Source organism: Tachysurus fulvidraco, chromosome 17, assembly GCF_022655615.1.
Source record: "Tachysurus fulvidraco isolate hzauxx_2018 chromosome 17, HZAU_PFXX_2.0, whole genome shotgun sequence".
Lineage (NCBI taxonomy): Eukaryota > Metazoa > Chordata > Actinopteri > Siluriformes > Bagridae > Tachysurus > Tachysurus fulvidraco.
The window spans coordinates 10,958,589-10,976,724 of NC_062534.1; the positions used below are offsets into that span (position 1 = coordinate 10,958,589).

The 18,136-nt window shown below is 38.6% G+C and overlaps 1 protein-coding gene across 6 annotated transcripts in view; it reads left to right on the forward strand.

Annotated features, from left to right (window-relative positions):
* fbxo38 (F-box protein 38) overlaps positions 1 to 18,136 on the forward strand; it is a 54,197-nt gene that overhangs the window by 24,339 nt on the left and 11,722 nt on the right. For all 6 annotated transcript variants that reach the window (XM_027135449.2, XM_027135450.2, XM_027135446.2 and 3 more), the window contains 4 exons: positions 109 to 279; positions 5,426 to 5,568; positions 17,375 to 17,549; positions 17,963 to 18,088. In XM_027135449.2, the coding sequence (XP_026991250.1) occupies positions 109 to 279; positions 5,426 to 5,568; positions 17,375 to 17,549; positions 17,963 to 18,088 (615 nt within the window). The remainder of the gene's footprint in view (positions 1 to 108; positions 280 to 5,425; positions 5,569 to 17,374; positions 17,550 to 17,962; positions 18,089 to 18,136) is intronic.

The window sequence follows — 18,136 nt, forward strand, 5'->3', positions numbered from 1 at the left end:
CTTTATGATATTTAAACCTTTTAAGGAGTGAGCTCTTTTAGATGTGTACCTTGGAGTGGAATTTGGGTGCAATTTCTGTAATTCCTTACAGAACTCATTCTTTCATAGGTAAACTGAGTCATACGGAGTTGGTCAAATATGGCCTTGCTGATGTAATAGAAAACCCAGGAATCATCACTGATGTTGGAATGAAGGCTGTTAATGAAGTGTTTCCTTCCATCAAGTATCTGGTCATTTACAACTGCCCACATCTTCACAACCCACACAGCTGGATCACAGGTATTTCTTATAAATTTGTAAATCAAACAAATCTCTCACATTTTTTGTAACCTTTCCTTGTTTTATATTTTTAGTTTAAAAAATATACTTTCAACCTAATTATATATACTGGTTTAATTGGATTGCATTGGATTTTGGCACAGTTTTGTTTTTCTTATTTTTATTTCAGGCAACTGGGTAAACACAGTCCTTATATAGATGAATTTAATTAATAGTCTTTTATGCATCTGTCTCTTTTTCTATTTGTTTATTGTAGCAGTTTTCTATATCTCACCTCTTTAAGTAAATATTAAAAACCTTGTTAATGCTGCTGTTGAATTAATTATATATAACGATTTTTAACATCAAAGTGCATTCACAGCATTTATTGATAGGTTTTGTTTTCAATAATTGATCAAAGGAAAGCCTTGTATGTACAGTATGCAAGATCTTTTTATGGTATTTTGTTTTAGAATTTTTTTTCATGGCTTTTTGTTGGTTTACGGTAGTGACGTCTCTGGTCCTTGAATTTTGCAGGTTAGTTGTTGTGCACATTCAAATCTTGGGCTGGATGCCATTAATACACATTGATATTATGATTGTTTATTTAATACATATAAAAAAAAGTTAACATTCAAATTAGGAACGTGTTGATCAGTGGTTAGGTCCACCCAAAACTAACTAACTAAGTTAGTTGTCAGTGTGACTCCTGGATTGCAGCAGTTGTAGATGCAGTGAGCATTGAGTGGTGAGAAGGCTGGATACCAACTACAGTAGCAATGTGTGAATGCATTTACCTTGCAAAGCTGTAATTATAAAATCTTGAATAAAAAGGCAACCATTTGATATTATTATGTAATTAAACCAATTGCCCATACAAACATTAATGCTGTGCCCTGATCTGTGGCTATGTCCATGTATGTGACAATCAATAGAATATAATGTGTTTTCCGTTGTCATTCATCAGCAAATTAAAAAAAAGGTATGTTTTATAGAAAACTTCTGGCAGCCTCGGATGCCAGAACCTTACCATAAATTATGTAGTAACAATGTTCAACACTGTTTGGAATGTTTTATTAGCAACCGTCATTTTTACAGTTGAGAACTCTTTTGTTTACAAATTAATGTTAAAAAACAGACAGTAAACAGTTGATTGGTATAGATATTACTGTCAACAACTGCTTATGTTAAATCTAAGGCTAATAAGAAACTATCACCCCATGCCAAAGAGGTCTACAGTGTTTTGCCTCAATGTTTGTCCTGTCGCACTCACACCCATCATGATGAAATGCTTTGAGAGGCTTTTCATGAGACACGCCAAGACTCCGCTACCACTTTGTAGCTGCAACATTGACTGATCTTTGCTGGAGATCATCAAGAGCCCAAATTCCTTTGTGTTTGTCCGGTTGAGAACTTCACCTGGTCACTCAACACCAGCTACATCAGTAAGAAAACCCAGCAGTGCCTCTACTTCCTATGAAGGCTGAGGAAGGCACATCTCCCTCCCCCCATCCTGAACACATTTTATAGAGAGTCCATTGCGAGCATCTGGCTTGGGAGCTGCACTTTCTCAGATCACAAGATCCTGCAGCGGATAGTGAGGACAACTGAGAAGATCATCATCTCTCTTCCCTCCATCACCAAAATGCATAAAACACGCTGCACCAACTAGCCAACAGCATTGTGAATGACCCCACACGTCCCTCCATTGCACATACTATCTGAAAAAGGTATTGTCGCATTCGGTCCCTCACAACCAGACTATGCAATAGTTTCTTCCCTCAAGCCATGAGACTCATTAACAAACAGGACTGAACTATACTTAACATACACACACACACACACACACACACACACACACACACACACACACACACACACACAACTGTGTGACACTCTATTCACTCACTTAATTGCTGTTTTCCACACCACATTTTCAAGCCCTTATCAAACTGTTGCTATTACTTATATTTGAATGTTTGCAATTGCTTTAGTTGTGCAATGGATTTACAGTACCTACTGTATGCACACTTTTAAGTGCAATTTTGTGTATGGTCCTGGAGAAACGTTGTTGCTGTATATTGTGCTAGATACAGTGGGGCAAAAAAGTATTTAGTCAGCCACCAATTGTGCAAGTTCTCCCATTTATAAAGATAAGAGTGGCCTGTAATTTTCATCATAGGTACACTTCAACTGTGAGAGACAAAATGTGAAAAAAAATCCAGAAAATTACATTGATTTTTAAAGAATTTATTTGCAAATTATGGTGGAAAATAAGTATTTGGTTCATCTTTGGTTCATCTCAATATTTTGTTATATACTCTGTTTGCAATGACAGAGGTCAAACGTTTTCTGTAAGTCTCCACAAGGGTTTTACACACTGTTGCTGGTAGTTTGGCCCATTCCTCCATGCAGATCTCCTCTAGAGCAGTGATGTTTTGGGGCTGTTTCTGGACAACAGTGTAAGTTCTGGAGACTGGCTAGGCCACTCCAGGACCTTGAAATGCTTCTTACAAAGCCAACCCTTCATTGCCCGGGCGGTGTGTTTGGGATCATTTTCTGGCTGAAAGACCCAGTCACGTTTCATCTTCAATGTCCTTGCTGATGGAAGGAGGTTTTCACTCAAAATATCACAATACATGGCCCCATTCATTCTTTCCTATACACAGATCAGTCGTCCAGCCCCAAAGCATGATGTTTTCACCCCCCATGCTTCACAGTAGGTATGGTGTTCTTTGGATGCACCTCAGCATTCTTTCTCCTCCAAACACGACAAGTTGAGTTTTTACCAAAAAGTTCTATTTTGGTTTCATCTGACCACATGACATTCTCCCAATCCCCTTCATACAAATGCTTTCTAGCAAACATCAGATGGGCCTGGACACGTCTGGCACTGCATGTCTGTATGTCTTGTATGTCTTCCATTTTCTAATAATTGCTCCCACAGTTGATTTCTTCACACCAAGCTGCTTACCTATTGCAGATTCAGTCTTTCCAGCCTGGTGCAGGTCTACAATTTTGTTTCTGGTGCCCTTTGACAGCTCTTTGGTCTTGGCCATAGTGGAGTTTGGAGTCTGACTGTTTGAGGTTGTGGACAGGTGTGTTTTATACTGATAACGAGTTCAAACAGGTGCCATTAATACAGGTAAAGAGTGGAGGACAGTGGAACCTTTTAAAGAAGAAGCCAGAAATCCATCATAATTTGCAAATAAATTCTTTAAAAATTAATGACGATGTGATTTTCTGGATTTTTTTTTCTCATTTTGTCTCTCATAGTTGAAGTGTACCTATGATGAAAATTACAGGCCTCTCTCATCATTTTAAGTGGGAGAACTTGCACAATTGGTGGCTGAATAAATACTGAATAATACTTTTTTGCCCCACTGTATATATGGTTGAAATGACGACAAAAGTTGCTTCTTGAATTGATCCATCCATTGGGATTTTCAGTTTCAGGGCAAAGTTGCTCCAGCTCCTTCAATTGAGTTTGGATGTGTTGGTGTACAGTAATCTTCAAGTATGCCAAAGATTCTCAATTGGATTGAGGTCTTTGCTTTGACTAGGCCATTCCAAGACATTTTTATGTTTTACCATTTCAGTGTAGCTTTAGCAGTATGATTAGGATCATTGACCTACTGAAAGGTATTACTCTGTACCTAGTGCCATCCTTTTTTTCTTCAATCCATAAACGTTTTGTTTTGGTTTGGTTTTGTTTTTATTTCACAATGAAAAGCATCCCCACAGCATGATGCTGTTCTCAAGGTGATGGTGAAGTGTTTGGTTTGCAAAACACAATTATGGCTAAACAGTTCAAATTTATTCTGATCTGACCACAGAAACTTCAAACTGTGCTTCAACTGTTTGGCATGCTGTTTGGCAGGCTCCAAACATCTTTACTTATCTTATCTTTCAACCTTCTGTCTTTATGCAACGGCTTTTTCGTCTGGCCAACCTTCTACTCATCCTATTGACGGATACTACCATCCCTGCTGTGGAGGGATCCCTGTCTTTGCAGCACTTTCAGCGCTATCTTTTTGGTTTTTGTTGCATCTCTAATTTATGGTCAGTTTTGGAAAGCAGCCTTCTCTTGTCAGGTTTATAGTGGTGCTATTTTCTTTTTATTTAGTTATAATGGATTTAGATATAATGGAGCTCTTTAGGATGTTTAAATTTTGGGGTGTTATTATATTTGACAATGATTGCACACAAGTGGACCGTAATCAACTAATTATGGGACTACTGAGGTTTATTGGATGGACCACATCTTATTTATGGGTTTCACAGCAAAGGGGGTGAATGCTTATGGATCCTGGTGATTTCTGTTTGTTTATTTTAATTTCTGTTTTTTTTTTTGTCACAATAAAAAATATTTTGCACCTTCAGAGTGATACGTGTGTTGTGTAAATTCAATGGTAAAAGAAAGGTTTAGAAAATAGTAGAGAAAACCATTGTATGTTTCAAATTCAATGTAATTTAACAAAACACACACCATATTTTTAACATCTTATTTCTGCATTTTTGCTGAATGGTGAAAGGTTTATCACAAGTACATATCAGCAAAATATGCAATTTAGACAGATACTATTAATGTTAAGATTAATTACCTGCTTATGAAGTTAGGGTATTTTACTGTTAATTTTACCAAAATTTATGTAAGTGATGGCATCTGCTACCTGCACATATCCCGAGCACTCTGCTAGGAATGTTGTGGGGTCAAGCAGCTTTTGACCCCACTCTGCACATCAACTTTGGAAATTCAGAGTACTTATTTGTTGGGAGGAGGGGTGGACATCAGTGTATCTTCTCAGCTCTGTGTAGTGTTTGTATTAAGCTTAATTTGTACAGTTGTGGATGTGAATTTGGCAATGTTTTTAGGCTTCAATCCTCTGCGTACTAAATGTTAAAGTACAGAGGATTTGTGTGAAATTGTGTTTTTGCTTGATTAAACAGCTGCTGAATTGGTGACTATGCTACATCTCCATGTCCTGGTGCCTCAAAAAATGCATTTTTAGGAAGGCATCAGGAAAAAAAAACACTTTTGTCCGTATAGTAAATCTCATAACCACAGGGTTCATCTCTGCCATACTTTTTTTTTTTGTGTTTCAACTTTGTTTTAACTCTCTTTGTGCATGTTAACCAAATGACCTACATATTTGTTTTCCAATAGATAATTCTCGCTGGAGCAGATTGCTGGATCTTACCCTAGTGCGCTGTCATGCCATTAAGCTTGAGTCCTTTTGCCAGTGTATTGAAATGCTGCCCAATCTGGAGTTCATCTCCCTAGACCAGATGTTCCGTGAGCCCCCAAAGGTGAGTGTGACATTGATCCTGTACATGTATAAATAACAAGTACACAAGTTAATGTAAATCACTAACACAAGTTTTGATCATCTAAATAATAGACTCTAGGATGCATAATAGTATTGGTCTACCCCACTTATTCATTCATTAATTATATGCTATTTTCAAGCCTAATATTATCTTGCTGATGAACAGATGATAGGAAGTGAGCTTTATTGCTAGAGGTATTGCATTAATGTAAAACAAACTGCAAACTGTTGTCTTAGTGCAGTATGCAGAGAGTCACATCATCCTGAATTTACTGTACTATCAGTAGCCTGATAGATATCTTGCTGTATTGCAATGGCATACAACCTCTACATTTGTTGAAATGGGTAACACCTGTTTCCCATGTGTGCCCTGTTAGAGTAATTATTTAAACAATTAATAAATATCTTTCAGTGTAGACCTTGGTTTTACCTGTGAAGACTGCATTTTGAAACAGATAAATCACTTACGTATGTCAGCAGAGAGCTGTTTATGGAAGGGTACTATGGAGAGGGAAAATCTGTTGGAACAATTGAGCAGTACAAACATTTCAGTTTATTATTATATTTTATTGTAATCATGTGATGGAAAGTGTACATTATGTGCAAAGTGCAGACAGAGATGCCAGCAAGACTAGCTATGTCAGCATAACTAAAAAGGGAGCACGAAGGTGACAGGCATGAGCGTCTGGAGGGACGACTTGTTCCTGGCAGTGTCTTTACGATTTCTCCACTTGATTGTCTTCAGTTTTCCATATTACATCTAGTGATTTGTTAATTATTTTTACTATTTTTTACTATTATTATTTTCTTGAATTAATCTTTGGTGGGTGCTAGTGGTTGTTGTCTTGGTGTATGACCCATTTTCTCTTGAGATTCAGATCATGCACAGATGTCTTGCTATTTTCCTTAAGAATTCACTGGTATAATTCAAAATTTTATTGTTCCATCAAGCTGGCCTAGCTCAGATGCAGCAATACAGTCTGAAAGCATGATAATACCACCAATATGTTTTACAGATGGTATAAGGTTATTATGGTAGAATGCAGTACTTTTCTTTCCCCAAAAATAATGCTTCTCATTTAAACGAAAAAGTTTTATTTTGGTTTCATTTGTCCACAAATAATTTCTCCAGTAGTCCTCTGGCTTGTCCAAATGGTCTTTAGCAAACCTCATAGGCAGCAATGTTCTTTTGGGAAATGGTGGCTTTCTTCTTGCAAATATGCCATGCACACCAAAGTGTTTAGTGTTCACCTGATTGCAGGGTCATGTTCATTATCATTAGCCAAAGTAAGAGAGGCGTTTATTTGCTTAGAAGTTACCCTGGGTTTTCATTTGTCCCCAATAGACTTGGTCTATGTCTTGCTTTTGGAGTGATCTTTTTTTGGTTGACTGGGTCCTTTATTTGAACAGAATCTGTCTGTTTGTGGAGTCCACACACTTTAGAGATGGTTTTGTAACCTTCTGAAGTCCTCAGAAATCTTCCTTGTTTGTGCCATGATCCAATTCCACAAACACACATTGTGATTATCAGACCTTTATATTATACATCACTGTTCTTTTAATAAAACAAGCTAATCACTGATTGAAAACAATACTAATCATAGAGGTTCACATATTTTTGCCACATATATAATATTGGAACATTTTCATGAATAACAAAAAAGTATAATAGGTTTGTCTGATTTGTTTGTTTGGGTTCACTTTGTCTGCTTTTTAGCAATTGATGTTTTGGGTCATATTTATGCAGAAATATCTAAAGGGTTCACAAACTTGCATGTGACACTTTAATAAATTGAATTTAAATTGAATACTTGGGTTATACTTTTACAGGCTTCTTACAATATGTTTTCCTTATTCTTCCTGACACAACTGGTGTAACTCACTCAGGATTATAGGCCTCTGTTTTTGGACATGCAATTTCAGATTACACAAATTCAAAAATTCTCTATGGGTTACAGTTAAAGCATTGTGATTGCAACTCCAGTACTTTCACTCTGTTGTACTTAAACCATTTTATTACAGCACTGAAGGTATGCATAGGATCATGGTCATTATCATTATATCTAACAGTTAAATTTGTCCTGCTTGAAGACCCAGTTGTGACCAAGTTGTATATATTGTAGGGACGTGTTTATGTGATGGGCTAGACACACGCAATAAACAAGTGTGGTGGAATAAATTGTTCTCTAATATTGAGAGGTCTGTCAGGTGAGTCAATGTAAACAGGTGGGGAAGGGTGCTGTTATCTGCAGTGTGCTTTGTAGCATTGAGTTCTAAGGCTGTGCTGAGTAGGGACAGGGCAGGACCCAGGGACCTTGCAGGGTGCAGCAAGTTCAGGGAGCATCATCCTTGCTTTTGTCGGAAGTCCTGGGAAAACTGAGAAAAGCATCTATCAGCTCACAGAAAAACATGAAAAGACGCCTACCTTCCTGTGTGTGCTGAATCCCTAAGATATTCCCCTTCCTCCTATGGACACCTTTATGCTTGAACATGGTGTATGTTCCTCCCAATCACGCCCCTCCAGGTGTCACTCTCGCTGCCCGTGTGAGAGTTGAAGTCCCCCAATAGAATGACGGAGTCCCCGGGCGGAGCACTTTCCAGCACCCCTCCCAGAGACGGCAAGAAGGTTGGCTACTCTACACTGCCATTTGGCCCGTAAGCGCAAATAACAGTAAGAGACCTATCCCCAACTCGAAGGCTCAGGGAAATGACCCTCTCGTTCACCGGGGTGAACTCCAACACATGGCGGTTGAGCTGGGGGGCTAGGAGCATTAGCCCGCCGCCTCTCACCGTGGGCAACTCCAGAGTAGTAAAGAGTCCAGCTTCTCTGTTGGGTTGGGTTCCAGAGCCCAAGCTGTGCGTGGAGGCGAGCCCAACTATCTCTAGTCGGTATCTCTCAACCTCCCACACCAGCTCAGGCTCCTTCCCCCCAGCATGGTGACATTCCATGTCCCTAGAGCCAGATTCTGTGACCCCGCCTTCGACTGCCACCCAATCCACAATGCACCTACCCCTTACGGTTCCTCCTGCAGGTGGTGGGCCCACTGGAGATCAGCCCCACGTCACTCCTTCGGGCAGAGCCAGGTGCTCGCATACGAGCCCCAACCCCGGGCCTGGCTCCAGGGTGGGGCCCCGGTTGCACCATACCAGGCAACGTCACGGACCTTGTTTTGTTCTTCTTCATAAGGGGTTTTGAATCGCTCTTTGTCTGGTTAGTATTTAATAAAAATTATTATGTAATAAAATAAGAACAGGAAAATACAGTATTAAAAAAATAGCTCTCTTTCTACAACAGTGGTAGTTCATGGTGATCTTGATGCAGATCTTTCGTGAGTCATGATGACATGAGTGAGTCAGGATGTTTCTTGGTGACACTTATGGTGACTCCGCTTGATCAATGATGTCACAGGTTTTACATATATGACAGTGCATATTATCTGTGGATGTAGGCAGTATCATATGCTTCTTTTTCTTTTTATAATCCCAGCCATACTCAATGATGTTAAGATCAGGGTTCTTTGGGGGTCATCTCTACACTGTCATTGGCTGTATGTTTTGGATCATTGTCCAGCTGCATAAAAGGTTTGGAGCCAATCAGATGCTCCCTGATGGTACTGCATGATGGATGGGTTTCTGCCTGTACTCCATTTGCAAAAATGCAGCCTCAAACCTCACAAAGGAACCTCCACCATGCTTCACTGTTACCTATACAGTGGGGCTCAAAAGTTTATGCAACCAAGGTAAAAAAAATTATTATTGTGCATTAAGAAGCGAAGAAAAGATGGAAAAATCTCCGAAAGCCATCAAATTACAGATTAAACATTCTTATAATTTATCAAAAAAAAGTTAGATTTTCTTTCTATCATTTACACTTTCAAAATAACAGAAAACAAAAAAACAAAAAAATGCTGTCTGTAAGAGTTTGGGCACCCTGCAGAGTTAATACCTTGTACTGCCCCTATCACAGCTTGTAAACGCTTTTTGTCACCAGCCAAGAGTCTTTCAATTCTTGTTTGAGGTATCTTCGCCCATACTTCCTTACAAAAGTCTTCCAGTTGTTTGAGATTTCTGGGCTGTCTGTCACGCACTGCTCTTTTAAGGTCTATCCATAGATTTTCAATTATGTGTAGATCAGGAGATTGTGAAGGCCATGGCAAAACCTTCAGTTTATGCCTCTTGATGTAATCCACTGTGGATTTTGAGGTGTATTTAGGATCATTATACATTTGTAGAAGCCATCCTCTCTTTAACTTCAGCTTCTTCACAGATGGCATCAAGTTAGCATCCAATATTTGGTGAAATTTTATTTAATCCATTTTCCTTCTACTCGTGAAATGTTCCCTGTGCCACTGGCTGCAATACAACCCCAAAGCATGATTGATCCACCCCCATGCTTAACAGTTGGACAGAAGTTCTTTTCATTAAATTCTGTGCCCTTTCTTCTCCAAACATACCTTTGCTCATTCTTCCCAAAAAGTTCTATTTTTACCTCATCGGTCTACAGAAATTGTTTCCAAAATGCATCAGGCTTCTCTATATCAGAATCAGAATCAGCTTTATTGCCAGGCATGTTAATATCATATGTGTACATGTATCTCTTTATAATGGAATGGTGTACCACAACTCCAGTGTCTGCCAGATCTTTCTGGAGGGATCGTGCAGTCAAACGTGGGTTTTGACTTGCTTTTGTCACAATCCTTTTTTCTCACAATCCTATTTTTCGTGGTCTTCCAGATTTTACTTTAACTTCCACTGTTCCTGATGACTGACATTTCTTAATTACATTCCGAACAGATGATATTGGCATCTAAAAACGCTTTGCTGTCTTCTTATAGCCTTCTCCTGCTTTGTGAGCATCAACTATTTTGTGTTTTCTAGACAACTGTTTAGAAGAACCCATGGTGGTTATTGTTGGGGCAAGGTCAGATGAGTCTGGGCATTTAAAACCTTTGAGATTTACATCACCTGGTCTTTCCAGACGATGATTGAGAACAATCCATGACACTGTCAGGTCTCAGCTTTCCAAAGGGGGTGGTGCATGCTATAAACTCTGCAGGGTGCCCAAACTTTTGCAGATGCCATTTTTTGGTTTTCTGTTATTTTGAAAGTGTAAATGATGGAAATAAAATCTAACTTTTTTTTGACAAATTATAAGAATGTTTACTCTGTAATTTGATGCCTTTTGGAGATTTTTCCATCTTTTCTTGGCTTCTTTATACACATTAATACAAATTTTTACCTGGGGTGCCCAAACTTTCAAGCCCCACTGTAGAGCCTCATAATTGATCCTCTGGAGTCGATGAACGCGTATACGCGTTTTGTGGCATAATCTCCTGTTAAGGCCAAAATGAACTTAAATTACACTTTCAGTTTTGATCGTACAGATAAGAGCAATACATCAATCAAATCTGTAAAGGGTCTACTTTTATTTGCATACACACAATAACAAAACACTGTGCTTTTGTAGAATAAAGAAAATAAACAGAGTGCGTTCTCTGCCATCTCTGTCTCGGTCACAACTCTTCACAGACACACAAATAAAACAACCCGAATCTCAGCGAATACTTGCCTCAAATACAAGATAAATATATGCATAGAAAACTTGAAATGTCTACTTTTCAAATTCAAGTCAAAAACAAATAATCTATTTTTATGTAATCCGTAAGAAAGTAAGGAGTGGTCCAGTTTCTCCTGTTTTGCCTAATTATAGCTAATGTGTTCCCGCCTCCCTCTGAGCGTGCTGTTCATATGCATATGCTGTTCATAGGTTAGTGGGCTTCTACAAGTCTTACACCCTTTTTTATCTTGCACTCTTCCTGTTGACACTTTTTTTGTCACAGTTTTGCCCTGATTGTGTCTTCTGTGTAATAACACAACTAACTTCTAAAGTTATTTTGTGTGATAGTTAAATATTCTAAATAAACTACAAACAAAAAATATACACATTTCGTCCTCACATTCTTTCTTGTAACTCCTCTCTCAGTCATACACCTGCCTGAAAGGCTCATTATGCAGCTCATTATGTGGGCCTTTGTCTTCTCAGGTGTGAATCACATTAATATTCATGATAGTTGACGCCTACTCGCATATGCCCTTTACAAACAAAAAGTGTCATAGAAAAATTAAATCAATATATTGTTTTCTGTGAGCGAGTAAACAACATGATTTTCACATAATTTTGAAGCAAAAACTCTAGGCTTCAAGATCCAGTTCTCAAAAGTCCTGTGAACCAATGTTCTGTATGTGTTTTATGGCCTTATTCAAGTGATTTAAAATGTTTCATTTTTCACTAACCACGCATAAACATTGTTTTCTCAAAAACACAATCATGTACATACATGCTGCTCACATATTATTGTAGTCCAGTTTGTGCTGATTACAGTGATATTAGACTTTATCCATTTATATCTTTATAAGCAACTGAAAAAAGCACAAATGTCAGAGTATGACAAAACTTCTCCAGGCAATAAAATACCCTTAGACCTCAGAGGGTTAATAATCACACCAAGGTTTTTTACTGATGCACATAATAAAATGGAAAGACCATGCAGTGTAACTAGTAAAAGTCCTAGTAAAAGCACTTCTGTCTTGTCAGAGTCACGTGTAAGGAAGTTAGTAAGCATCCACACTCTGATGGCCTTCACACAATTTTCTTATTAGTCTTATTAAGCTGGTCCAAGCAACACCAGCAAAGAGGCACAACCTTGATCATGGGCCAATAACGGGTCATTTAGAACTTTAAACAGTGCTATCTTTGTGCTATGATGAGGCCTCAATCCTGATTGGTACATTTCATGAATATTATTCCTATGTAGGTATAAGCATAACTGCTGTGCTTCAAACATTTCTATGATCTTGGAGGTAAAGGGGATGTTTGATATTGGCCTATAGTTGGACAGCTGGCTTGGGTCAAGGGCAGATTTTTTAATCAGAGGTTTGATAACCGCTATCTTAAAAAAAATGCCACATAGCCAGTGCTAAGGGAAGAATTTATTATTTTGTGTCTAAAGAAACATTTAGCTAAGGGATCCATTATGCAGGTTGGTAATTTTGAAGAAGAAATCAATTAAATCAAGTCAGTCTATTGAAGGGGACTAAATCAGTCTAAATGTTGATTAAAAACAGAAATATTATCTAAAGTATTGTCTATTAAATTGTTTTGGTATTAAATGAATGGTCTGAATTTTCTGCCTGATGTTATAAAATTTTCCATTGAAATAATGAATGAAGTCATTACTGCTACAATTAGATGGTGTGTGCTTTTCGAGAGTTTTTATTCCTAGTTAAAGTTGCTACAGTATTGAATAAAAATGTAGGCTGGAGATATATACTGGCTCATCTTTAATTAGGCTGGAGATATATACTGATCGAGCAGCACTAGGAAACCTTTTTAGCTATGAAGTCTTTCCTTCTATGCTAATTTGAATACTGATAATTAAGTTTGACACCATTTATATTCTAATTTCCTAGCTGATTATTTTAAATTTGTGTGTTGTCATTGTACCAGGGTAAAATGACCCCAGTACCTTTATCTTTTATTACTTTCCTTTTAAGTGGAGCCACAATATCTAGGGTGTAGCAAAACATTGGCACGAAATAGTCAGTCACTTGATCAAATTCAATGGGGCCAGACAGCGATCTGAACTGCATTTTCAATTAAATGAAATAATTGTTGGAGATTGAGGCCATTTCAAATTGAGGTGACTATATTTTCTATATTTAATCTGAAGGTTAGAATGAGATCAATAGTGTGACCTCCATTGAGTGGGTCCTATTACATTCTGGTTAACCACTTCTGAATCTAAGATGGGAACAACTGCTGTTCTCGGAGGATCTTCTAAGTTATTAAAATGAATTTTAAAGTGTTCAACTTTACAGAGAAATTAAAAATATGGTGCCAGAGGTCTATAAATAACAAATATTAATAACAGGAATTGACTTTGTATACTTATCATATGTAGCCACAATAAATGTCAGTATGAAGAAATTCAAATGAGTTGAACACAAGTCTAGATTCTTGTTTGGCACCTAGCTTATCATCATGAATATCTGCAACACCTCCTCCCCTGCCTGTTAGGCATGGCTGATATATTACTATAACCGGGTGGACAAGCTTCATTTATTGCGACAAACCTGTTTGGTTTTATCTATGTTTCTGTTAAGCATAGAACACTAAACGTCTGATCAATAATCATTTCATTAACAATAAGTGCTTTAGATTAGTTTTTATATTCAGCAGTCCTAGCTTCAGATCAAATGTGCTGACTATATATTCCTTATGATCAAATTTTATGCTAATAATGTTACTTAAACAAATTTTCTGAGCCTTTTGCTTAGCTTGGGAAACAAACACATTCTTTATATTGTGAACCCTGGGTGACCAGACATTTCATCAAGCAGATGGTTGGATTAGCCTGCTTGTCTGCACCAGTTAAGTAGATCTGTAAACTCTGTGCTATGCTGCAGGAAATGACTTTCCCGAGTGGGATGGACAACAGGCCAGCCTTGCCCTAAGAAGTGCTCCAATTATCCATGAATCCCACATTGTTTTCATAGCACAATGTGGACAATAGGACATCCAGCAGTTCAGCGACCATAACCTGCTCTAAGCTACATCGCTATGCCACATCATCTATGCTAATACAGACCTCTTAAATATTATTCTTATTATTAATATTATCACTACCTCTACTCCTCTTTAGTGTTTGGATGCGCACCTCTTATTTCTCATACTTCACATTTTTGTACAATTTTTATTATATCTTTTCAAGTGAAAACATTGAAGAAATTGTACTTTGCTACGGTGTAAAGTTAGTGTACAGCTTGTATAACAGTATGAATTTGCTGTCCTCTCAAAATAACTCCCCACACTGCCATTAAATATCTTAAACGCTGGCCATAAAGTGAACACGCGCCTAAGTGAAAATGTGCAAATTGGGCTTAAAGTGTCAATATTTTGTGTGGCTACCAGTATTTTCCAGCACTGCCTTAACCCTCTTGGGCATGGAGTTCACTAAAGCATTACAGGTAGTCATCTTCCACTCCTTCATGAAGACATCACACAGCTGGTGGATGTTAGAGACCTTGCATTTGAAGATTCCCCACAGATGCTCAATAAGGTTAAGGTCTGGAGACATGCTTGGCCAGTCCTTCACCTTTACCCTCAGCTTCTTTAGCAAGGCAGTGGTCATCTTGGAGGTGTGTTTGGGGGTTATCATGTTGGAATACTGCCCTGCAGCCCAGTCCCCTAAGGAAGGGGATCATGCTCTGTTGCAGTATGTCACAGTACATGTTGGCATTCTTGGTTGCCTTATGACCCTTTTCCACCGAGGCAGTTTGAGTGCTGGTTCGGAGCCAGAGCCTAATTTAGAACCAGTTCTTTCTTTTTCGACCACCAAAGCACCGGCTCTGAACCAGGAAAAGTGGTTCTTAAGTAAAACCAAAACGATGCTGGTCTAGACTAAGAACCGCTTGCGGTAGGGGCTGTGGGTGGGGCTACCATTAGTCCCTTTGATAATGTACCTTAAGTATACTAATGTTTAATACACTTGTACTTTACCGAGATATGATACATTATTAGCACATGATAGTAGGAGGTTACATGCTAAGGCTACCTTTTTTCTGTGTTAATGATAAAATAATGTTATTTACTTTCTCGATTACAATTTACGTTTATACAAATTACATGGAGCTGCACGAGTTGGATTCGCCGCGTTGCTTAGAAGGTTCGCCAGCTCTGAACCAGCACCCGGTTCTTTTTGGTGGAAAAGGGGTATACGTGAACTGTAGCTCCCCAGTACTGGCAGCACTCATGCAGCCCCAGACTATGACACTCCCACCACCATGCTTGACTGTTGGCAAGACACATTTGTCTTTGTACTCCTCACCCGGTGTAGACACCGTCTGAGCTAAACACGTTTATCTTGGTCTCATCAGACCACATGGTTCTGGTAATCCATGGACATGGTTCTAGTAATCCATCTTCTTAGTCTTTAGTGTCTTTAGCAAACTGTTTGTGGGCTTTCTTGTGATCATCTTGAGAAAAGGCTTCATTCTTCGACGACAGCCGTGCAGACAAATTTGATGCAGTGTGCGGCATATGGTCTGAGCACTGACAGGCTGACCCCCCCACCACTTCAACCGCTGCAGCAATGCTGGCAGCATTCATGCGTCTATTTCCCAAACACAACCTCCGGATATGACGCCGACCACATGCACTCAACTTTTTTGGTCGACTATGGCAAGGCCTGTTGAGTGGAACCTGTCCTGTTATAAACCACTGTATGGTCTTTATTATTAATAACCTTATCAAATGTACATCCAAACCCTAATTTGTAAAGTAGACTTTCCAAATGATAGACACAAAAAAGCAAAAAGTTGTATTGTCGTATTTATAACAGTGATTTATTTCACAAATCTGAAAATTTTACTTGTACAGAAGTATATGAACCCTTTTAGTAACTTGTGGCATCTCCTTTTGCAGCAACCACATCTTCTGTAACCACTGAACAGTCTTTCACATCTGCATTTGGGGATTTTTTTTCCACTCCTCTTTGCAAGACTCCACATAGCTTATATCTGCTTCAGATACAACCACAAAATTTAGATTGGCTTGATGTCCGGACTTTGAATAGGCCAATCAAGCGTATGAATGTTCTTTCTTGAAAAGGAAGAAAGAAATGGACCTTGGTGGGTTTGCTTGAATACTTTTGGAATTCAGTTTCAGCTACTCATCTACAACTCTACAGACAATGGACTTCCAAATGGCCTGTGGTTTGTTCAATGCTCTCTGGCAAAGTTTAAATGGGCAGTTTTGTGCCTTTTTGAGAGCATTGGCTTCATTCTAGCAATTTTTCCATGAATGTCATGTCTCTTCAATTTTCATCTGATTGTAGATACATGCACATTTAATCCAGATGCTGCCAGAGAGGTCTGCAACTCAATAGAGGTGATATATGGGTTGGCCATTACTTCATGTATTATTTTTCTGGTTCTTTATGACAAGTGGGCCTCCACTTCTATGCACAGATGTGGTCATGTTGAATCGTCTCCATTAGTAGATGATTTGTCTTACAGTGGGTTTATGAAGCTGGAATTTTCTGGAGGTGATCTTGGGTACCCCTTCTGGAGGTTACCTTTCCCAGACAGATGGGCTGTCACCACCTTCTTCCTGATATCCTCGAATATCTCCTTTCCTCTTGGCATTCTTGGTACACGTTGGCACTACATTGGTTTGGTTTTTTTTTTCCTCTCTCTCAAAATCAGTGTTGCCTAACCCCTTTTCTAAGTATGTCTAATTTGATTGGCCTGCTTAACTTATAAAGCACCCTGAATCTGTTACTCATTTGACCTTACAAAAGCAGCTGGGGGTTAACTTAATTTTGCACATACACTAAGTCCATCTTTCATGTAGTTTTTTGGCTACTCACAATTTCAAATAAACAAACGCACAATTGATAAACATATTTGACATTTAATATATAAAATCCGGGTGGTGATAAAATAAGAAAATCATGGTAAAACAACAGAAAACTCTGAACTGCTTCACAACCTTTAAACAACACTATCGATTTTGAGCAATTCAGTAGAAAGTGTGATTGAGTTGAAGGAACAAGGGCCACGGTCATCAAAGAACAGCAAAGAAGCAAATGAATAAGTAAATGACAATTTATTAGAAATTGTAACTGTAAAATCTCAAACATCTTTGTCTGTTTCAGTTTGATCAGGACTCATTTCATTTCCTCTATGGTTGCAATATCCTGACACTGGTTGTTTATCTTCTACAGGGTTGTGCTCGGGTTGGTCTGAGTGCAGGCACAGGAATTGGTGTATCCTCTGCTCTAGTCAGTAACCAGAACCCTAACCAGAACAACAATAACAATCACCAGAACAATAATAATGACAATATTCAACCACATAATCTGGACAATGCTGTTGACATGGCACCACACAGAGTTGAGGGTATGCTATACTTTAGGCCAGGGGTGTCCAATCTTAACCACAAAGGGCAAGTGTGGGTTCAGGTTTCCATACCAGTCAAGAAGGAGCCACACCTGATCCAACATGTTTAATAAGTTGATCTTCTATTTCAGAAGATTCAAGTGTGGCTTCTACTTGGTTAGAATGAAATCGGGATGTGGTACCTCAGTCGTTATGACATTGGGCCAGGCCCTTAACCCTCAATTGTTCAGTTGTATAAAAAAATTTTGATAAAACAGAAGTCTTACTGGATTAGGGCATCTGCCCTGTAAATGTAAACCTGCTCACTGGCCCTCTCTGGATAAGTTTGGACACCTCTGCTTTAGGCACTACAAAATTTAAATACACACCTGTTGTTATGGAAATTCTTTAACTGCTATGTATGTTTTATGCAGAGATCCATGATGTTGAAGGCTTGATGGTGGAGAATATTGAAGTTGAGCCACAGGTAACTGATGCCAGCCCAGTAAAGGAGTCTAAAGCTTCCTGTCATACACCAGATCAGGATGAAGAACAAGCAGGTATGAAGCTGAATATTACCATTACTTTGTGGAGGACCCATGCTATAT